This window comes from Loxodonta africana, chromosome 1 (assembly GCF_030014295.1).
Source record: "Loxodonta africana isolate mLoxAfr1 chromosome 1, mLoxAfr1.hap2, whole genome shotgun sequence".
In the NCBI taxonomy this organism is placed as follows: domain Eukaryota; kingdom Metazoa; phylum Chordata; class Mammalia; order Proboscidea; family Elephantidae; genus Loxodonta; species Loxodonta africana.
The window spans coordinates 200,127,980-200,151,876 of record NC_087342.1 but is presented as its reverse complement, the minus strand read 5'-3'; the positions used below and the strand labels follow the sequence as shown (position 1 = coordinate 200,151,876).

The window sequence follows — 23,897 nt, the reverse complement described above, 5'->3', positions numbered from 1 at the left end:
GTTGTGGTATGACATTAAGGACATCATCCATGAAGAAAGCAAGAGGTCATTGAAAATACAGGAAAGAAAGAAAAGACCAAGATGGATGTCAGAGGAAACTCTGAAACTTGCTCTTGAGCGTTGAGCAGCTAAAGCAAAAGGAAGAATTGATGAAGTTAAAGAACTGAACAGAAGATTTCAAAGGGCCTCTTGAGAAGACGAAGTAAAGTATTATAATGACATGCAAAGAGCTGGAGATGGAAAACCAAAAGGGAAGAACATGCTCGGTGTTTCTCAAGCTGAAAGAACTGAAGAAAAAATTCAAGCCTCAATTTGCAATAGTGAAGGATTCCATGGGGAAAATATTAAATGACGCAGGAAGCATCAAAAGAAGATGGAAGGAACACACAGAGTCATTATACCAAAAAGAATTAGCTGATGTTCAGCCATTTCAAGAGGTGGCATATGATCAGGAACCGATGGTACTGAAGGAAGAAGTCCAAGCTGCTCTGAAGGCATTGGTGAAAAACAAGGCTCCAGGAATTGGTGGAATATCAATTGAGATGTTTCAACAAACAGATGCATCGCTGGTGGTGCTCACTTGTCTATGCCAAGAAATATGGAAGACAGCTTCCTGGCCAACTGACTGGAAGAGATCCATATTTATGCCTATTCCCAAGAAAAGTGATCCAACCAAATGCAGAAACTGTGAAACTATCATTAATATCTCATGCAAGCAATATTTTGGGGAAGATCATTCAAAAATGGCTGCAGCAGTATATCGACAGGGAACTGCCAGAAATTCAGGCCAGTTTCAGAAGGGGATGTGGAATCGGGGATATCATTGCTGATGTCAGATGGATCCTGGCTGAAAGCAGAGAATACCAGAAGGATGTTTACCTGTGTTTTATTGACTATGCAAAGGCATTCGACTGTGTGGATCGTAACAAACTATGGATACCATTGGGAAGAATGGGAATTCCAGAACACTTAATTGTGCTCATGAGAAACCTTTACATAGATCAAGAGGCGGTTGTTCGTACAGAACAAGGGGATACTGATTGGTTTAAAGTCAGGAAAGGTGAGCATCAAGGTTGTATTCTTTCACCATACCTATTCAATCTGTATGCTGAGCAAATAATCCGAGAAGCTGGACTATATGAAGAAGAACGGGGCATCAGGATTGGAGGAAGACACATTAACAACTTGCGTTATGCAGATGACACAATGTTGCTTGCTGAAAGTGAAGAGGGTTTGAAGCACTTACAAATGAAGATCAAAGACCACAGCCTTCAGTATGGATTACACCTCAACATAAAACAAAAATCCTCACAACTGGACCAGTGAGCAACATCATGATAAACGGAGAAAAGACTGAAGTTGTCAAGGATTTCATTTTACTTGGATCCACCATCAACAGCCATGGAAGCAGCAGTCAAGAAATCAAAGGACACATTGCATTGGGTAAATCTGCTGCAAACCCCGCCCCCCCGCAAAAGGACCTCTTTAGAGTGTTGAAGAGCAAAGATGTCACCGTGAAGACTAAGGTGCGCCTGACCCAAGCCATGGTATTTTCAATGGCGTCATATGCATGTGAAAGCTGGTCAATGAATAAGGAAGACCGAAGAAGAATTGACACATTTTAATTGTGATTTTGGCGAAGAGTATTGAATATACTGTGGACTGCCAAAAGAACGAACAAATCTGTCTTAGAAGAAGTACAGCCAGCATGCTCCTTAGAAGCAAGGATGGCGAGACTGCATCTTACATACTTTGGACATGTTGCCAGGAGGGATCAGTCCCTGGAGAAGGACATCATGCTTGGCAGAGTACAGGGTCAGCGGAAAAGAGGAAGATCCTCAATGAGGTTGATTGATGCAGTGGCTGCAACAGTGAGCTCAAGCATAACAACGATTGTAAGGATGGCTCAGGACAGGGCAGTGTTTCTGTTGTGCATAGGGTCGCTATGAGTCGGAACTGACTCGATGGCACCTAACAACAACAACAAGCATTTGGCATGTAGTGGTAGCCTCTGTTACAGGCAAGCTGTTTACATTTCCTGGAGATAACGTTTCTCAAAGAGGGTTCAATGGCACACTAGTCCCTGATCATGTTCCATAAAAACAAGGTTTTGTGGCTAAACATTTTTGGAGCGTATTGTATGCTGTCCCCCAACTTAGAGATGTCTAGTTCGCATTCACATTTTAAGGCCCTGAGAAACCCTGTAGTAAAGATACTTTGTTTAAAGTTCTACGTCTCAGTTTGACCGTGGAATTTCTTTTTACCAAACACCACGTGTTGACCTCTTAAAGAGCATGTCTGTGGAACACTCTAGGAGATGCTGCCTGAGAAATTCCTCTGATTGTTGACAGCCACCCATTGGATTTTCTGATCAGCAGGGGGAGACCAGTGTTGGCATACCACGTTTCTATATAAAATTGCTGCCAAAAGCCAACACGTGTGACGTGGTAGTTGATCAGGATGACCTTATAGTGATTAAATATAGAAATCCTGTATGTTTTGTGAAGTTTTGAAAGCTAATGAACTACTACGACGTCCTCTATGAGGTCTGAGGACATAAGGTTGCAAGTCATAAGTTTGCTTAAAGCCTCTAAACACTAGATTTATTTAAAATGGTATAATTTCTGTAGTTTTAATAGGAAAGTCCCTGTCCCCCATGACACTGTTTTACTTATTTTAACCCTAATTAACAACAACAATAAAATAATTTTATAGGTGCAAAACTCAGAAGTTATAAAAGCGGATACATGTGGTCCCCAACATATGACATATTCGAGTTACGACAAACTGCATTTATGATCATGTTTTTTTTTTTGTACATCTCATCTTTAGTAATATGTACTGCATACAGTGTTGCAGGACGTAATTTGCTGATGTTATCATTCTCACATATTCACTCAAAAATGTCCAAAGATCAATTTTATAAGGATACTAATAATAAAAGGCAATAATAATGAAAACAGAAAAAAAGAGGTGTTCGACTCATGTCAGAACCGATTTACGGTGGAGTCCTTAGAATGGAAACCTGTCATAAATTGGAGACTACTCAAACTGTGCAAAGTTCCATGTCCACACCTGTTGCCCAGCTACCTAGTCCTGCTGTTATACCTGCTGGAGGGCAAGAAGTAACAAGTTTCTTCCAGAGAGTCCACGTATGTATATACACACACACACACAACACACACAGACACAGACACAGATACAGACACATACACGAGAGAGAGACAGAGACAGAGAGCGAGCGAGTGCGAGTAAGCGCGTGATTCTAGCCCCTGCCTTATTTTCTTTACACAAACAGTAGTGTACTATAAACACTCTTCAGCACCTTGCTGGTTTCATTAATAATGCATCTTAGAGATCTTTCTATACCTGTGTCTAAAGAACTCATTTTTTACTTCTCCTTAATGGCTGTGTAGTATTTCATTATATGGATGTAATCTAGTTTGTCTAAACAGTCATCTGTTGATGGATATCTAGATTGTTTACATCTTTTGCTGTTACAGACAATGCATAACTTTGTACATATATTATGCCACATCCGTATGGCTATTAAAAAAACCAAACCTGTTGCCGTCAAGTAAATTCCGACTCATAGTGACCCTGTAGGGGAGTCGAACTGCTGACCTTTTGGTTAACAGTCGTAGCACTTGACCGCTATGCCGCCTATCTGTAAGTTAAATTCCTAGAAAGAACATTCTAAGTCAGGATATGTGCATTTGTAAGTTTGATTTTGCCAAATTGCCCTCTGGTATTCACTCCACCGAAGGAGCCCTGGTGGCACAGTGGTTAAGCACTCAGCTGCTAACTGATAGGTCTGTGGTTTGAACTCACCAGTCGCTCCACGGAAGAAAAGACCTGGTGATGTGATGTGCTTCTGTTAAGATTATAGCCTAGGGAACCCTAATGGATAGTTCTACTGTCCTATAGGGTCATTATGCATCATCCACTCTACCAGCAATGTATAAAAGGGCCTCCTTCCCTACTTTCTGGGTAGCATGGAGTGTTGTTAAACTTTTTAGTCATATCAGTTTGATGGGTGAAAATTGGTATCCTGGAGTTTAATGTTTATTTCTTTTAAAAATGAAAGCTTCTTTTTATGTGTCTAAAAATATTTGTATTTCATTTTATGTGTCAACAGTTTTATTATTATACCTTTTGCCCATTTACCTATTGGTTGTTGGTTTTTTTCTCATTATTAGTATATATAAAAAAAATATTATTTATATATATTTGGAAAATTAGTCTTTTGTCATTATTTTTCACTGCTGGTCATTTGTCTGGAAACCCTGGTGGCATAGTGGTTAAGTGCTACAGCTGCTAACCAAAGGGTCAGCAGTACAAATCCACCAGGTGCTCCTTGGAAACTCTATGGGGCAGTTTTACTCTTTCCTGTAGGGTTGCTATGAGTTGGAATCGACTCGACGGCACTGGGTTTGGTTTTTTTGGTTTGGCCATTTGTCTTTTAACTTTGTTAGTGATGTATTTTGCCATGTAGAATTTTTTGTATTTTTGTATAATCATATCTATCAATCTTTTCTTTGTGTTTTTTCTTTTATGTCTTCTGCGTTTTTATGTCGTAATTAGAAAGACCTTTCCCATCATAAGAATTAAAAACTCGCATATTTTCATTTTCTGGAACTTTGATGGTTTCAATATGTATGTTTAAATTTTTGGACTATCTTACGTTAATTAATTATTTATTTTGGTGTAAACTGTGAAGTGAATGGAATTTTTTTTTTCAGGTAGGCCTGTTAAGTATTTGTTAATTCTTCAAATGAAATATATTGACTCAGTTTTCCTTTGTTTTTCCATTTTTAGGGAAGCCTTGAGATTTTCTCTGGACTTGGACTAGTGCTAGGGCCTCCTTTAGGTGGCTTTTTGTACCAGTCTTTTGGCTATGAGGTGCCTTTTATTTTTCTGGGATGCGTGGTTCTTCTGATGGTACCACTCAACATGTATATTTTACCTAATTATGGTAAGACCACACTTACTCTTCATTTGAAGAATCATAACTTCAAATATTTTTGTGTCTTTGTAGGAGACCTGTTTTCTATGTACTCAATTTTATATAATCAATAATAGAGTTTTAGAGTGCCCTGAAAGAACTAATTATCTCTTCAGAAATGCTGCTATAGGCAATGTTGATAAGAATTTTTATAGATCACAAATTCTCTCTGACCTTTAGAACTAGTAAGTATCATAAACCATTACCTTGCAGTGCCTAGCAGAGGTCATCTTGAACTTAACTAAACATTCACAGCCAGAAGTGGCCAAGGGCCACAGTGGGCACCAGTCTTCTAGAAGGCTATAGGAGAGGAAGTCAGTGTCAGGCCTTTCTTCTCAGTGGTCCTCGCATCTGTCTATGAGCACAGCCCAGGTACAAGGACATAGGTCCACGTCAGGCAGTAGCGGGAATCACCCTGCTTCAAAGCTTCATGCCTGGTAGGCGTTACAAGAGTCAGTATACTCAGTGAGGTGCAAAACATAGGGTCCTCATTAGGTATTTATGGTTCATTTATACTTCTGTCCATCTGCAATCAGGGGTTATCTTTATCATAAGCAATATTACTTAGTAACATAGTTGGCATTTTGTCCTTACCAGGTTACTAGGGCAGCACAGCTAGAGAGTTCATGGAAAATCAGGTTCATATGCAGCAGGAGAAAGAGTTTTACCACGCCATATAAGGAGAAAAGGTTTGCTAAGACCTTAAAACCTGTTGCTGCCCAGTCAATTCCAACTCGTGGTTACTCCATGTGTGTCAGAGTAGAACTCTGTTCCGTAGGGTTTTCAGTGTCTGATTTTTTGGAGGTAGATTGCTAGACCTTTCTTCTGAGGTACCTCCAGGTGAACTCAAACCTTCATCTTTTCCTTCAGCAGCCAAGCACCTTAACACCCAGGGATTTACTTAATGGTAGGACATAGTGTTTAGAACTTATGTGATTAGGTGCTGGACTGGCCCCGACATCTGAGATTCCTTGAGGCCTGGCCTGCTGGCTTCATCCTCTCCCCTCCCTACTTGGTATCTTGCAGCCTCCTCCAGCTGCCCCCAACCTGCTCTTCACTTCTGTTATATCTCAATTAAAATGTTCCTGTTATCTTTATCGGAAACCCTGATGGTCTAGTAGTTAAGAGCTACAGCTGCTAACCAAAAGGTCAGCAGTTTGAATCCACCAGGTGCTCCTTGGAAACCACATGGGGCAGTTCTCCTCTGTCCTGTAGGGTCGCTATGAGTTGGAATCGACTTGATGGCAACGGGTTTAGTTTGGAATCATCATCTTGGAGTCCTTGGATGGTGCAAACATTTTACAAGCTTGGCTGCGAACTGAAAGGTTTGAGGTTGGAGTCTACCCAGATGTGCCTTAGAAGAAAGACCTGAAGGTCTACTTCCAAAAAATCAGCCGCTAAAAACCCTATGGAGCAGAATTCTACTTGGACACACATGGGGCTGCCATGAGTCAGAATTGATTCAAGGGCAGAGCTGTTAATTGGCATCTTGAATGTCCAATTCAAAATTACATTGTCTCCCTGCTGGCACTACCACACTGAGCCACATGGTGGCGTTTGTCCCCTTTTTTTTACATGCTGGTGTTCCGGTAGCTGAGCATCTTGAACTGTGCCCAGATTTGGTTCACAGTTACATCGTTGGCTGATGATTTAGAAACCTACCCCAAGGTTTAACTTTCTCCCTCATGCCCTGACAAAGTCTGAATACAGCACTTAAAATAGTTGAACTATACTTTGTGACTTTTTTGTACCTTACCCATACTTGATCATTAGTCAACAAGTATTTATTGAATAATATATTCTGCTGGGTGCTTTGGGAGACATGAGGACGTACCAGTGCTGATCTTGGCCCTCAAAGAACCTCCACCCCGTGTTTGTTTTCTGGGGCTGCTGTAACAGGATACCACAAAGTGGGTGGCTTTAATCAACAGAAATTTATTGTCTCACAATTCTGGAGGCTGAGAGTTTGAGATCAGAGTGTTGGCTTTGTTGCTTCCTTCCGAGGCTTTGAAAGAGAATCTGTCCCATACCTCCCTCTGGCTTTCTGGTGGCTCTTGGCATACTTTGACTTGCAGCTGCACCATCACATGGCGTCCTTCCTCTGTCTCTCTGTGTCTGTGTCTCTTCTTTATGAAGGACAGTACTCAGATGGGATGAGGACCCATCCTGCTCTGGTATGACTGTTTAATGGGTAACAAAATCAAAGACCCTATTTCCAAACAAAGCCACATTCATACGTACCAGGGATTAGGACTTCAGCATATCTTTTTGGGGGGACACAATTAAATCCACAACAACATCAAAACTTCACCAGTATTATCTCTGGCTTGGGTCACTGTTACTGTCCCTTGCCTGGTCTTCCTACATCCCATTCTCCACGGGGCAGCAGAGAAATCTGATTCTTGCTCCCTGCTTGAAATCCCTCACGATTTCTCAGACTTCTTAGCATATTTTGCCAAGTCCTGTGTAATCTGATCACTACATACTTCTGCAGTATGCTCTCTTCCCATTACCTTGGCGAGCCCTTCTCTGTGTCCCCTCATCCCAATCTCAACCCTGCAACTTCTCTTCTTCCGTTTCCTCAAATACAGGGCTTATTCCTGAGCCTCTGAATATGCCATTTCTGGAATAACATGCCTCGATTATTCTTTTTCCCATTTTACTGGTTCATCTCAAACTGATCCTTTAAGCCCCAGCTTAGATATCATTACTTTTGGAAAGCCTTTCCTATATAGAACTTCCTGTTTTTTTTTTTTATCTTACGCTGAGAGTGCTGCTTTTCACTGATTCTGGAGCTGTGAGTGAACTCTCTACCACTCGGTCTCTCCGGATGTGGAAAACATATCCCGAATGTCACTGCTTGCTTCACCAGCAGATCCAGCCTGCAGGGTGCCAGTTTCCTCCGGGTCAAGCCTGCAGGGTGCCAGTTTCCTCCGGGTCAGGTCTGGCAACTCCTTGCTGCGTCTGAACCGTGTCTCCCTCCCCCTGCCACTCAGTCTGATTCCTTTGTTTTTGATATTCGGAGTTTCTGGATTGTCATATATAATTGATTCACTTGTTTTTTGGGGTCTTTGTTGTAAGAGGGACCACCGGAAGTGTCCGACTACTCCTCCATCTTGGCCCACCTCCAGAACTTCCTGTTTTTTTTTTTTAATGTAACCCTCACATATGCTCCAACAGGCAGCTTCCTAGCCCCATTGTAGCTCTTCCACTCCTTTTTACAACTTTCCTGCAAGAATGGGGTCTGGGCGTGTCTTCTTCACTTTCTGATGCCCAACATTTGGCATGGTGCCTAGCTCAGCAAATATTTTATTAAATTACTTAGAGGGTAGGAAAGTCATCAAATAATAGAAAGTAATTTAAGGTGGTATGTATATATGTTTTAGAAGCAAGGATGGCAAGACTTCGTCTCACAGACTTTGGACATGTTATCAGCAGAGATCAGCCCCTGGAGAAAGACAGGATGGTTGGCAAAGTAGAGGATCAACAAAAAAGAGGAAGACCCTCAACGAGATAGCATAACAAAGATTGTGAGGGTGGCACACGACCGGGCGTGTTTTGTTTGGTTGAACATAGGGTCGCTATGTACCGACTGTTTTGTTTTGTTGAACATAGGGTCGCTATGTACTGACTCGACGGCACCTAACAACAACAACAACATAAAATTTAGGTGCTAAATTTTGTAGTGTAGAATAGAAATGAAATAGAAAGTCATAGAAAGGTGAATTTTGTGGGAGAATTAGGGCCAGATCCAGACCTTACAGAGTGAATAGAATGTGGAAAATCAGCAATGCAGAAGTAAATGTCATACAGTGTGGCAGGAGGCTCAGAAACAGCCGTGGTGGTGCTTGAAACAGTGAAGAGATTGGGTAACTGTTGGGGGAATGTGGGAAGTGAGGTCAGCAATCACCTGACCTTGAATGTCAAAGGTAGTTTATAGATGCTTCAATAGCACCCCTTTTAACTCAGTATTTTCTTTGCCAGCAGGAAAAAAAAAAAAAAAAGTGTTTTGATTAATGCATTTTCCTCCTTGGCACACACACACAGGTTGTGCCCTGGTACAGCTCCTGGCAATGCCTTTCTCATGTGCCAAATCACACTTTACAAATTCTCTGGGGCTCATCTGGGGGAGGCTTTACTTGCTTCTAGGTTATAGCCTATAACTGAAGACCCCTGCTTCCCCTCATAATCTAACTCTAGTTGGCTCTTTTTGAATTTAAATGTTGCATGTGGGTTCTGGATTTGAATAACAGATGCAAGTGCAATGATAATACAATTTTAGGCAAAGCTTAGAAGTGCAGTTATTTTGATTAGGAGATAAAGAAGGCCTTACTGCTTTTAGCTTTAGAAGTTAAGAGATTTTAATTACTTTTTTTTTTTTTTTTCCTTTTCATTTTGTCCTAAAGAGGCTGATCCAGGTGAGCATTCATTCTGGAAACTCATCACTTTACCCAAGGTTGCCCTTATAGCCTTTGTCATCAATTCACTCAGCGCGGGCCTTGGCTTCCTTGACCCCACTCTGTCTCTTTTTGTTTTGGAAAAGGTAAGTAGCCTGAAGAGCACTGTGATATAGCAGGTGGTCATAATTGCTTACTCTCAGGCCCTGATTTGTGAAAGGACCTCTGAGGCTGTTGAGACGGAGGCAGGATGGGAAATACACACCAAGATAGTCTGTGCCTTTCCTCTGCAGCACCCCTATGAACTAATTCAGTACAGACGAAAGAAGGCTTTTGCTAAGTGGCCAAAATATTGGTCTCCTTGCCAAGACCTTGCCTATGTCATTGTAGGTCTGGCTCAGCCACCATTTACGCTCCTTACCAAGGAGCCCTTTCCTCTATTTGTCTGAATTCCAGTGAAGTGTTTGAAGTACTCCACAGCTCGTCTAATGTGAGATGTCCTTCTTTATTAATGGATCTCCTCTGAGTCCACCTACTTTTTAAACTGCTGTGTATAATCTGATGACTCTGGACTATTAAATTTTTCTAGTACTGAAAATCAATATTCATTTCTAGAAGTTTGATGCCTTGGAAATTAGTTCTTAGATATTTTGGAAAAAGGATTATGATACACTGAAAGTTCATGACTAAGTCTGGTAGTTAACTCTGCTGGAGATTTAATATGTATCTAATGAGTCAAAAATGTACTAACTGTAGCCCATACTGACTTTATTTGAGGTACTGTAATTAAAATAGCAGTTACCTACACTCAAATTTCAATAAAGTTTCTAATACGGTGGTATCAAATTGTTTCTGAACATTGACGTATCATATAATGTTAGGGTTAAAATTAATTTTTCTTATAATTTCACAGTACCCCTTAAAGTCACTAAAAACTTCAAAAAGCTTGGGAATTATAATTTTAATGCCTGGCTTCAAATTTAGAGAATAATATAATATCATGCTTAACCTGTGAGCATCCAGGAGATAACATATAAGAAAAATATTTTGTGTTTATGATGCTACATTCCATTCACATCGTCAGCAGGGTATCTCTTTACGAGTTTCAATTTGTGCTTTTAAGAAGTTATGCCTAAACAATGAAAAAAAAATCCGTTACCAATCTTTAGCAAACTCAGGTTGCTCATATATATATATATATATATATATATATATATATAAAATCTTTAAAAATTTATCCTGTTCACTGTTTTTATACCAAATTATTTTATCCTGTTGCCCCTTTTCAACAAATCTAATCCATATGTTGGTCTTATCAGTTGTTTTAAATGGCAGTTTGCTATACAATCATTGGTTGTCCAACCTCTTAGGATGGTTCTGCCCTGTCTCTCTCAAATTGCGAAATCAGACGAGGACGTTTCTGACTTTCATATCTTGCTACTATTTTTAAAGGACTAATTTTGTTATCATGAGTTAATAATTGTCATAAAACTATTAATTGTTTTTGTTGTTAGGTGCTGTCACGTTGGTTCCGACTCATAGAAACCCTATGTAAAACAGAAAGAAGCACTGCCAGGTCCTGTGCCATCCCCACAATCCTTGCTAGGGTTGAGCCCATTATTGCAGCCACTGTGTCGGTTCATCTCATTGAGGGTCTTCTTCTTCACTGACCATGTACTTTACCAAGCAAGGTGTCCTTCTCTAGGGACTGGTCCTCCACGATAACATGTCTAAAGAACATGAAATGAAGCCTTACTATCCTCTCTTCTAAGGACCATTCTGGCTGTACTTCTTCCAAGATAGATTTGTTTGTTCTTTTGGCAGTCTATGGTATATTCAATATTCTTTGCCAACACTATAATTCAAATGCATCAATTCTTCTTTGGTCTTCCTTTTTCATTGTCCAGCTTTCTCATGCATATGAAGTGACTGAAAATACTGTGGCTTTGGTCAGTTGTACCTTAGTCCTCGGACTGGTATCTTTGGTTTTTAAAACTTTAAAGAGGTCTTTTGCAGCAGATTTGCGTAATGCAGTATGTCTGTTGATTTCTTGACTTCCGTTTCCATGGGCTTTGATTGTAGATCCAAGTAAAATAAAACCCTTGACAAGTTCAAAAAGAAGTCAATATTCAACCATTTCAGGAGGCAGCGTATAATCAAGAACGAATGCTGCTGAAGAATTCCAAGCTGCGCTGAAGGCATTGGCAAAAAAATTAGGCTCCAGAAATTGATGGAATACCAATAGAGATGTTTTGACAAATGGATGCAACACTGGAAACGCTCACTTGCTTATGCCAAGAAGTTTGGAAGACAGCTAGCTGGCCAATCAACTGGAAGAGATCCATATTTGTGCCTATTCCCAAGAAAGGTGATCCAACTAAATGTGGAAATTATTGGACAATATCATTTAATATCACACATAAGTAAGATTTTGCTGAAGACAGTTCAAAAATGGTTACAGCAGTACATTGACAGGGAACTGCCAGAAATTAAAACTGGACTCAGAAGAGGACATGGAAATAAGGATATCATTGCTGATGCCAGATGGATCTTGGCTAAAAGCAGAGGATACCAGAAAGATGTTTACTTGAGTTTTATTGACTACATAAAAGCATTTGACTGTGTGGATCATAACAATTATGGATAACATTGTGAAGAATGGGAATCCCAGTACACTTAATTGTGCTCCTGAGGGACCTGTACATAGATCAGGAAGCAATTGTTCGAACAGAGCAAGGGAATACCACATGGTTTAAAATCAGAAAAGGTGTGCTTCAGGGACGTATCCTTTCACCATACTTATTCAGTCTTCGGGCTGAGCGAATAATCTGAGAAACTGGACTGTATGAAGAAGAGTGTGGCATCAGGACTGGAGGAAGACTACTTAATGACCCGCGATACGCAGATGACACAACCTTGCTTGCTCAAAGTGAAGAGGACTTGAAGCACTTACTGATGCAGATCAAAGACTGTAGCCTTTGTTGTGGATTACACTTCAACATAAACAAGACATTAATTTATATAAAGACTCATAAATTGTACAGGTATAATTTGGATTTCCTGGGTGGCACAAATGGTTAAGTGCTCGACTACTAGGCAAAAAGGTTGGTAGTTCAAACCCACCCAGAGGTGCCTCGGAAGAAAGGACTGCTCATCTGCTTCTCAAAAATCACAGCCTTGAAAACCCTGTGGGTGCGGTTCTCCTCTGCACACATGGGATCGCCATCGGTTGGACCTGAGTTGAGGGCAACAACACCATGAGTGTAATTAAGGAAAAAAGAAAACAACTCAGATTACCAAGAGGTGTTTATATCATGTTGATAATAGTGACAGGATCAAAATTATGTGGTAGTTTTAAAAGCCCTTTAAAGTTTATGTCATCTAATTTCTTAATAAGATATTAATATCCCACTCAGATAGATAGATAGTATCATCAGTGTTTTACAACAGTGACACTCAAAGTGTTGACAGAGGGAAGTGAGCACTACCCTGGAGCTTGTTAGAAAAGCAAATTCTTGGGCCCTGTCCTATACCTTCTGAATCCAAAACTCCAGGGTTGGGATCTAAGAACCTCTTTTAAGGAGCTCTTCAGATGGTTTTATATGTATACTAAAGGTTGAAAAGGAACTTTGGTGGTGCATTGGTTAAATGATTGGCTGCTAACCAGAAAGGTCAGTGGTTGGAACACAGCCTGGGGTCTCTGCAGGGGAAAAGACCCTGGTGATCTGCTCCTGTAAAGATTACAGCATAGGAAATCCTGCGGGGCAGCTCTGCTGTGTCCTGTAGGGTCTCTCTGAGTCAGAATCAACTTGAGGACACACAACAACAAAAGATGAAAAACATTGGTTTACACAGGAAGGTGCTGTGATTTAGAGATACAAAATTATATGTTTAATGAAAAAACTGTACAAAGCAAAAAAACTAGGCCTTCTGACCTCTGATTAGTTTGTTGGGTGATTTTTTTTACATAAATAAAAAGTAAACCATTTACAAAAGCAAGACAAAAGATAGGAATAATGGTGATTGTTATTAGTAGATTCATGGTAAATAAGAAGGACCGGAGAAATGGTAGAAGGAAAAGATGTTTACATGGTGATGGAAAATTTGGCAATGGGTTTGCACAATATAATTGATCTCACTGAATTGTACACGTGAAAAATGTAAAATGGCCAATGTGTTATCTATGTTTTTATAGCAATAAAAAAAAGAACAATGTAAAAAAAAAAAAGAAAAAGATGAATGTTTTAAAAATGACCGTATAATTTCATTCAGATTTTTTTTTTTTTTTCACAGTTTAATTTGCCAGCTGGATATGTGGGACTGGTGTTCCTAGGTTTGGCACTATGCTATGCTATTTCTTCACCACTGTTTGGTCTACTAAGTGATAAAATGCCAGTGCGTACACTTAATTTATATTTAAAAATTGCTTTTATATCTTTAGACCAGTGGTTTTCCAACTATACCTCCAAAACTCGATGAGTCCATTGATTAGAGTTGACATGTTATTTGAGTGACAGATCCTGATGCCTTCCGACCTGCATTACTCCCAGCAGATTCACTGTTGACTCCTTCATTTGGGGAAAGAGAAGTCTTATGCTAACAGTGCTGGAAAATTATTGGATTACACTTTTCTAAAGGAAAATGTACCCTTAATGTAGATTTTACTGGGGGAGAAATGGCATAAATTTTGAAATGAGGGCAGAGGCCCAGATGTAGTTAGGGAGATTGATCAAAATGAGAGATAATTTAGGAGGAGGTAACTTAGGCTTTCTGTGGAAGTCCAAGGATTGGTCATGTAAATGTATATTGGTTATCTCATAAAACCCATTACCATTACCATTAAGTCGATTCTGACTCATAGTAACCCTGTAGGACGGAGTAGAACTGCCCCTTAGGGTTTCCAGGGGAGGGCTGGTGGATTCCAACTGCCGACCTTTTGATTAGCAGCCCAGCTCTTAACTACTTCACCACCTGGGCTCCTGGTTATCCCATAGCCACCCTATTAGTAAATCTCCATGAAATTCAGGTACTATTAAATTTATATGAAAATCAAATGAAAAATAAACAATAAAGCCATAAAAGTTTGAGACTTTGAAAACAGTACTAGTTCTATATACTAGTCATCTAAACCTAATGGTTTAGACCCAGTTAAAGGAAAGGGAAGGGATTTTCTGTCAGGATGGCTATAGATATAGAATATAGGGTGGTTATAACCATTAGGTCTAGAAAACTGGTATCCAGAACTAGTACTGTTAGCAAAGTCTCAAACTTTTATGGCTTTATTGCTTATTTTTCATTTGATTTTCATGTAAATTTCACAGTACCTGGATTTCATGGAGATTTACTAATTCCAGGTGATGAAAAGTAAATGCCTTGACAGTGTTTAGAACTTGGTTTTCAGACATGGTCTTTTATAATTGAGCGGTTATTATAACCCTGCAATTTTTAACCTGCATTCAATTAGTTTTTAAGAAATGATTTTATTAATACTGTGACTTGTTTAGTACTTGGTGGGTAGGCTTGTCAATGTGGAATTTGGTATTTAAATTTGGAATAGTTGGTCATGTGCAAAATCTGCAATAAATAAATACTCCTCCGTTCCAAGAAATCTTTCTTCTTTGCTCACCTGCATCTCTGTAGAGTAGTTCGTACCACACTGCACTGTCACTGCTTTTGCGTTTACCATCTACTTATTTTTTTTTATTTTCTCCCAAATGTAAATTTTATTTTCTTCAATATATTTGAGTTTTTAAATAGCACAGCTTATGTTCTTTAATGCTTTTTTATATTCTTTTGCAATGGAGAATTTTTACCTCTAAAATTTTCTCTGGATTCATGTTTCTCTTTACCAGCATCTAAGGAAATGGCTTCTGGTTTTTGGAAGCTTAATCACAGCGGGGTGCTACATGCTCTTAGGTCCTGTCCCAGTCCTGCACATTAAGAGGTAATTTCTTTTCTTCCTCTCTGTTTTTGGACAAAGAGCATTAAGAATTATTTCAGAAATGTTTGGTCTAATGATGGCCTGGCTTAGTATTTTGAGCCTTAATGCTAAATAATTACCTTCATTTAGGACTATCTTGAATTGTTTGTGAGACTGACAGTATTTTCCCTTACTAGAAGCTAGCAGTGGTGCAGGCAAACAGTAATGCATAAAATCTGTATCAAATGAGAAAAATGCTTTTTCTGTTTCAATTTCATGTTTGCATGTTTTTTAAACAGCATAGTACACACACACACATACACACACAGAGATTTTTTTTCCCTCTATTCTTCCTCCTCACTCCTTGAGGCAGAAACCAAAAAATTTTTTTTGTTTTGGTATCATCCCTAGCATGCAGCAGATGTTTGTTAAAGCTTGTTTAATATAATTTATTTACTAAAATAAGATAAGCTCCTTAGATTTTTTCAGGTGTCTCTGGGACAAAGCATGGTATCATGGGAAGAGCAGAGACCTCAAGAGTCACTCAGAATTCACTAGCCATTGAACGAATCATGTAACTTCCAAGAGCCCCCATTTTCTGTAAAAAAAAAAATTCTTTATCTACAAAAAGGAGTTGATAATAATACTTGCATCCCAGAGTTGTTGTAAGGATTGAATTTATGTAAAGTGACTTCTTTACCCCTTCCCTTCATCTCAAATTTTAATCCATTTGTCAATCAGTTGGCTATCAAAGCCAAGCCAATGGAAGGAACAGCATTGGGATTGGCATTTTAACCAATTTGGAAGGATTTTGTATGGTGAGAAGGCACGGTATGATTTTCTTCCCAAAATATAAGGAGCTAAAAGGTACTATAACTGAATAAAGTTAGATGGGAATGAGGACTATAAAAAGTCTTTTTTAATTACAAAAAACACATACTCCTGAATTTTGTTAACAGATACATCACATCAGTGCTGCACATATGTTAACATATCAGGAAGAGAACCTGTACCAGTTGCCGTTGAATTGACTCCAACTCATGGTGACCCCACATGTGTCAGAGTAGAAATGTGTTCCATAGGGTTTTCAATGGCTGGTGTTTCTGAAGTAGATCATCAGGCCTTTGTTCTGAGGAACCTCTGGGTGGACTTGAACCTCCAACCTTTTGGCTAGCAGCAGAGCATGTTAACCATTTGCAACGCCCAGGTGTTCTGTCAGGGAGAGGCTAGTTATGGATTCAGTGAAACTAACTTGTCGAGGATCCTGCCCTATTTAGCATGCAGCTTTTATGTCTCTTAAAATGCTAATCTTTTTTTTTTTTTTTTCCTCCACAATTCGTATGCAGTCAGCTCTGGCTGCTGGTGCTGGTATTGGTTGTAAATGGCGTCTCTGCTGGGATGAGTATAATTCCAACTTTCCCGGAGATTCTCAGTTGTGCATAGTAAGTTATTTCTGTTGCTTGAAGAGCTGTCTTGTGGATAACAGAGAGCATCACAGGCTTTCTTGAATTTCCCAGTCTTGTAGGGAAGACTTCATATATTTTTCCTCCTCCATATTAAATCTTCAGGATTTATATCACGGGATATTGTGATTTAAGTACTATGAATATATATACAATATAGTTAAGAGCTACAGTTGCTAACCAAAAGGCCGGCAGTTCAAATCCACCAGGCACTCCTTGGAAACTCTGTGGGGCAGTTCTACTCTGTCCTGTAGGGTTGCTGTGAGTTGAAATTGACAGCAACTGGTTTGGGTTTGGGTTTTTTATATACAATAATATAAATAATATATAGTAATAATAATACAGTAATAAGTAAAGTGGACTGTGACTAGAGGCTTGGCTTATGCCTTGGTGTATATATAATTTTCAAAAGTCAAACGAAGTTGAAAGGCTTCAGCATTGTTCTTCTCATGGAGGAGATCCATAAAGTCACAGAGAGTCACCAGGTATCTGGCACTTGGCCATCAGCCTTTTGTTCAATAAGCCATCCTGATGAAGAGCATGAACAAAGCAAGCTTGAGGAGGTAGAGTGTCTGTGGCTGGACAGTGTCCGATAAATCTCACAGGAATAAGGCACTGCCTCTGTGTTTTCTAAAAGTTGCCCTTTATTCCTCTTTATATGTATATCTTACTTTAAGGATTTCTTAGTTAATTATGTATTTATATGAGCCTTTAATGGAAAAGGGTCATGATTCTTAACATAATGTGTGTGTGCATCTCTGTACCCAAACCTATACCTACCCATTGCCATCAATTTGATTCCGACTCAGCAACCCTAAAGGACAGAGTAGAACTCCCTCATAGGGTTTCCAAGGAATAGCCTGGTGAATTCAAAGTGCCAGACTTTTGGTTAGCAGTGGGGCTCTTAACCAATGCACCACCAGGGCTCCAACCTAAACCTGTACCTACATATATATCTATGTCTTACACATGCAATCAAATTATTTTTAGAAAATCATGATGTAAACATAATATGAAAAGTCCTTGAATTTAGATGAAGTTTTTATCTTAGAAGTGAAGTGTTTCTGCTGTTGTCTTTGTCCAAATTATCCTTGGTTTGTCTTCATTTATTTGTCATACAACATTCTTTTCTTTCACACATATCCCTTTTAATAACAGATATGCTCTTTTTTTTACAGTGAAAATGGATTTGAGGAAGGATTGAGTACTTTGGGACTTGTGTCAGGTCTTTTTGGTGCAACATGGTCAGTTGGGTGAGTAGTCTTGAATTTCATTCAAACCTGCAAGATGGAAAATGCTATCCTCATTTTACAGATGAAAAAACTAAAGTGTTGAGAGGTCAGATGAATTGCCCAAATTGCTCAGTGGGAGCAGAGCTGGAGTTCTAATCCATACCCTCTGACCCCAAAATCAGTTATCGGACAGCAGTTTTCACATGTAATCAAAATTGTCTCATATATATTATCTCAATTAAGTGATATTGTTAAGATCTTTCAGCAGGAGCATGTCTCATAATTTTTATTCATTTATTCATTCATTTATTTATTTTTCACCCTCTACTGCACTTTTTTTTTTTACTGCACTAGAAGGTTAACTGTATGCTGGCAATATCGTTCTTGTTGTTGTGAGTCACCGTCAGGTCGATTCCACATCATGGTGACCTTATGCATGCAGAGTAGAACTGTACCCCATAGAGTTTTTGAGGCTGTGACCTTTTGGAAACAGGCCTGTCTTCTGAGGTGCCTCTGGGTGTGTTTGAACTGCCAACCTTTTGGCTAGTAGTCTAACATTTAACCTTTTTTTTTTACCACCCAGAGACTTCACATTGGCAATGTAGTATATCTTTAATAAACGTGCACTGAATTAAGTTATTTTAAATATAAATGCTGAATACAAGAAACTGTATCTCATATGGAGAAGAGTGAAGAGAATAATATAAAGATTGCTTTGAATGCATGTTATCTTTTATTTTTATGTAAAACCCCCAAACCAAACTTGTTGCCGTTGAGTCGATTTTGACTCATAGCGACCCTATAGGACAGAGTAGAACTGCCCCATAGGGTTTCCAGGGAGCAGCTAGTGTATTCAAACTGCTGACCTTTTGGTTAGCAGCCAAATCCTTAACCACTTTGCCACATAAGGTACCATTTTTTCAGACGCAGTTATAATTTTAGAGTTGTTTTAAAATTTTAAACTGTATTATTAACAGGTAGAATCTTTTTTCTTTTACCCAAGCTATGCTTAGAAATTGGATTTTTTCTTTAGTACTTATGGTTTCAATTGAATGAAGACTTATAATTGCGGGATTATACAATTTTTAAGAAGTAATTTTTTTGTGTGTGTGCTATTTAACACTCTTCTTTTCTTTGTTAGTGCTTTTTTAGGACCTACACTGGGTGGATTTCTGTATGAAAAAATTGGCTTTGAATGGGCAGCAGCTATACAAGGTCTGTTGCCTCTGACAAGTGTGAGTAACCAGTCTTTTAATTTTCCTTATATTTGTATAGAAACTTAACTTACAGAATTTACATTAACCAGCACCTTTAATTGTGTTAAAGGGATTAGCAATGGGCTTATATTATCTACTGGAACACTCAAGGAAAAGAAGGTATGGTCAACTCTTCAGTTTTTTTTTCTTCCTGTTACTATGGGAGTAGAAGAAACCCCAGTGGTGCAGTGGTTAAGTGCTTGACTGCTAACCGAAAGGTCAGCAGTTCGAACCCACCAGCTGCTCTGTGGGAGAAAGATGTGGCAGTCAGCTTCTGTAAAAATTTAGGGCCTTGGAAACCCTATGGGCAGTTCTGCTCTGTCCTGTAAGGTTGTTATAAGTTGGAATTGACTCGAAGGCAATGGGCTTGGTTTGGTTTTTCAGTGAGAGTAGGGAAAACAGGCTATTTTGCATCCATTCCTCCAGTCAGTGGATTTCTCGGCACTCTGAGCCTTACCACTTGGCAGACACTTTTAAAGAAATATTTGGGTGGAGATGTAGGTATTGGGTGTTTTTTAAGATGAGAAATATTAAGATTCTTCTCTTCTTTCCCTCAATGTAGACCTATATCTCAAGACATTCTTGGCACAGAGGAGGAACGAACTGCTCTCTTGCCTAATGAAATCTAACCTTATGATTGCTGGATTGATACAGGCTTAGTAGTTGGACCTTTCTGACGTTGAGTGTCACAGTTAGATTTTCTTAATCTTTTGCACAAACTCCATGGATCCTACACCAGTATCATGGAAGTGTCAACACCAGCTGTACTTTGGGCTGCACTTACTATTGTCTTGAAAAGCTGGCCTGCTGAATGAGCCATATTTGAAACTTTAAGTATAAGAAGAGCCATTGAAAACCAGCAAAAGTCTGTGTTGTTAAGAGGCCAAACTTGTCCTTGAAGATATTGTTATTGACTCTACTTTGGCCTCCTGCTTCCTCTAAAAAATTCCTCTAGTTACTTTTTATTCTAAGTGCAGTGGTTCTGTGAATGTATCATCTTTTTAAACAGGGAAAGAAGTGAATTGATTTGATATATTTAAAATATAAAAATATGACTCAAAATTTGTAAAATAATTAATATGAAATAGCTTTTAAAAAGTACACATTTTCGGTTTCCTGAGATTTATTTTCTTGTTCAAAAGGTAAAATTCCTGCCTGCCAGCAGAAACTCTCTAGCATTCTCTGAGCTCTTCTAAAAGTTTTATTTGTGTGAAAGGTATAAGAATAACATTACTTACAACTTCCGTTTTTGTAACATATTTCAATTATGGTCTGGATTTATAAACATCCTTTGGTATAACATTATTTCTTTCCCTTCATGTCTGTATGTTTCATTTGTACCATCTTCTTTTTTCTTCTTACTTTTGGTATATGCATCCCATTCTTAAAACAAGTGACCCCATGTGAATGCGTGTATGTTAGGAAAAGCGTTCCCCTACCTTCATGTAAAAACCACATCCTTGTCTGAAGTGAGTGAGTTTCTATTATACAACTCTTGTACATCCTCATCCATTTTTATAATATGGTAGAAACATTTACCCTTTTGTATTTTTCTTAAGAAGAAACAGTTTGAAATATTCATTCAAAAATATTTAAGTGCCTGGACTGGCACTGTGCTCAGGTGCTAAGGATTTAGCTGTGATCAAGATAAAAACAATCTCTGCCTTGATGTAATTTGTATTCCAGTGGAGGAAACAAACAAGAGATAAATAAATAACCAAATCTCTAATTTTCTTACAGATATACTGTGAAAACAAAACAAACAAACAAAAACAACATCTTGATATGATCAAGTAACTGGTTAGGGTGGGTTAAGGTTGGGGGACCAGGCGTCTCTGTGGAGGTAGAACTTTTGAGCTGAGATTGGAAGGATGAGAATGAGGGAGCCCTTTATTTGTTCTGAGATGAGAACACCTTACAGTATGTTCAAAAGAGCTTGGTCTGGTCAAAGATGAGAAGCATGGTGGCCCTTGTGACTGAGGTCTTGTAAATAGAGGAAGTGGGGCGGTACGGAGGAGCCTGCTCTTAAATGAGGGAGGCCAGAATTTGATTTATGTTTCAGAAAGTTCACGGTGTCTGTGTGTGGACAGTGGGGATGAGGGTAAGAAGGAATGGAAGGAAACCTTAGGAAGCTTTGGGAGAGACAATATTGGTTGGAACAGGGAGGTGGCAGTGGATATAGAGATTAAAGGAGATATTTGGAAGTGAAGGAGTCCCTACACGGTGCAGACTGTTAACATGCTTGGCTGCTAATGAAATGACAGGAGGTTTGCATTCACTCAGAAGTGCCTTTAGAGGAAAGGCTTGGTGATGTACTTCGAAAAAAAATCAGCCATTGAAAATTCTACAGAGCACAGGTCTACTCTGAGACACATGACGTTGCCATGAGTTGGAGTCGACTGGATGGCAGCTGTTTTTTGTTTCTGTTTTATTTTTCTCCCTAGGTTTCTGGCTCGAGGTGGGGATGGCCATGCTGCCTTGTGAGATGGGGAAGAATAGGAGCAAAACGGATTGAAAAGGGGCACTTAAAGCCATGATAGGATGGTCTTTCACACCACCAGGATGAAAAAAACGTCACAACGAATGACAATACTGTTGCCAGGTGAAAACCCCAGGTTTTGCGTGGTGTGACTTGTTACAGCCAATAAACAAAAGGCTGAGGTAGGAGATCAGAAAGATGCCTTTATTTCATCATACAAGGAAGGGAGCAATCAGGGCTGTTGCCTCCAAGACTGCTCACAGGCAGCTTGGGGAGGTGGGCTTTTACAGAGAGCAGACAAGGAAAAGTAAATTAATCATGAATATTCAGGAGTGACCTTCATGCAGGTGCTCAGAGCTTGGGGCTGACTATGCGTTTTCTTTAGATAAGGATTCCAACCCCCAGGATAGAGGAAGAGGTTGATTTTCTTTCATTAGGATGTTAAGTCTCCACCCAGAGGGAGGTTGATGCCATCTGTGGCCCATTCCATAATTATCTTATCGAGGACAATTTCAGAAGAATGTGCAGCTTATTCCGCTCAAAGTAGGAGGATAAGCGAGAGCAGGTATTTCGTAGAAGGGCTGGGCTCTGAGGCTGCCTACCTCAGTGCTGAGGATGGAGAGGAGAGCCACTGGAATGCTGTTACGGTGCAGGTGAGATTGTAAATTGGACACCTGCCCTGGAAGACTGGCATTGATTGCTGGAGTTGAAAGTACAAGTATCTTATGAACTCTTCATTTTTCCCTCTCCCAAGCCCCTTCACCATCAGACCTCAGAGGGTAGTCCAGTGCAGAACATGTGACGCTGGCCCGCAACACCGGTGTGGGGTGCAAAGCCAGGCCTTGAACCCCCTGCGTGAAATAGTGGAACCTCTGATCCCCCTTCAGCACTTTTCTTCCCTCAGTGCCTCCTCCAGTAGCCAAGGTTGTGGCTGATGGACTGGAGTTCCCGATGCTGCCACTAGAGGCCGACATCAAAGCACGACGGGGACTTGGTGGGCAGCTGTGGCCTGGCTCCCACCACAGCAAACCCTACATAGTCTATGAATCCCTCCACACATCCACCTGTTAACATCTCCATCACAATTGACTACTGAGAGTTTAAGTGAACTCAAACACTGTTGCTTCCATTTATGGGCTGTGACAAATACATGTATGTTACAAATACTACGAACATTTGTTGACAGGTTTGTGTGTGAACGTAAGCCTTCATTTCTCTGGACTAAATGCCCAGGAATACAATTGCTGGGTCGTATGCTAGTTGCATGATGAGTTTTTTCAGAAACTGCCAAACTGTTTCCCGAGTGGCTGTAGCATTTCACATTCACATCAATAATGTATGAGTGACCAGTTTCTCACCAGGGTATTTTTTGCTTAGTTTTGTTTTCATGTTTTTAGTGATATTAAAAAAAAAAAAAAAAAATGCATGAAATAGGTGGAGAAATAACAAATGAGAGCTGTCGATTAAAGGGAGAGCCTATGGTACAGCAGCTGGAGAGAGAGGGAGGAAGCCATCAAAATTGGCTAATAGAAATGGGATTTAAATTAGTAATTCCAGGAGAAGCCATTCAGCTCAGCTTGACCTGGAAGAGAGGAAACATGAATGACTTTGGGGGAGAGAGAGAGAACAAGGAGAAAATAGAATAGTCCAGAACAGGTGGGCACCTGACCAGGTAAAATTAAAGACCAGGGTCAAGGCTGCACTGGGCATTGCTCTCTCAACAGGACCTTCATACATGGTAATGAAGCAGTAGTAATAATAGTAGCAAGAGTTATTATTCAACACACGTATGGTATGCTGGGTGCTTTTATATCACCATTTTCCAAATGAGGAAAACTGAGGCATGGAGAAGTTAATAGTCAAACAGCTGGGAAGTAGTTCAGAGTCCAAGGCCTTAGTCATTACCCAATTCTGCATCTTATAACTATTGTTATTGTTGTTGTTAGTTGCTGTCAAGTCAGTTCCAACTCATGGCAACCCCATGTGTGCAGAGTATAACTGCACCATAGGGTTTTCAAGGCTGTGACTTTTCAGAAGCAGTTCTACAGGCCTTTCTTCCAAATGCCTCTGGATGGGTTTGAACCACCAACCTTTTGCCTAGCATCACCTAGCTGCCTCATAACTATAGATATAAAATTCATATTA

At 39.7% G+C, this 23,897-nt stretch overlaps 1 protein-coding gene across 5 annotated transcripts in view; it reads left to right on the top strand.

Moving 5' to 3' along the window:
• SLC18B1 (solute carrier family 18 member B1) overlaps nucleotides 1-20,675 on the top strand; it is a 34,222-nt gene extending 13,547 nt beyond the window's left edge. For 4 of the 5 annotated variants that reach the window (XM_064290987.1, XM_003404004.4, XM_064290968.1 and 1 more), the window contains 9 exons: nucleotides 4,819-4,975; nucleotides 9,412-9,548; nucleotides 13,696-13,797; nucleotides 15,255-15,346; nucleotides 16,669-16,764; nucleotides 17,964-18,038; nucleotides 19,159-19,252; nucleotides 19,344-19,393; nucleotides 19,836-20,675. In XM_064290987.1, the coding sequence (XP_064147057.1) occupies nucleotides 4,819-4,975; nucleotides 9,412-9,548; nucleotides 13,696-13,797; nucleotides 15,255-15,346; nucleotides 16,669-16,764; nucleotides 17,964-18,038; nucleotides 19,159-19,252; nucleotides 19,344-19,393; nucleotides 19,836-19,902 (870 nt within the window). In that variant the 3' untranslated portion in view covers nucleotides 19,903-20,675. The remainder of the gene's footprint in view (nucleotides 1-4,818; nucleotides 4,976-9,411; nucleotides 9,549-13,695; nucleotides 13,798-15,254; nucleotides 15,347-16,668; nucleotides 16,765-17,963; nucleotides 18,039-19,158; nucleotides 19,253-19,343; nucleotides 19,394-19,835) is intronic. The other variant, XM_064290961.1, reaches the window with a different exon arrangement.
• The last annotated feature ends 3,222 nt before the right edge of the window (nucleotides 20,676-23,897 follow it).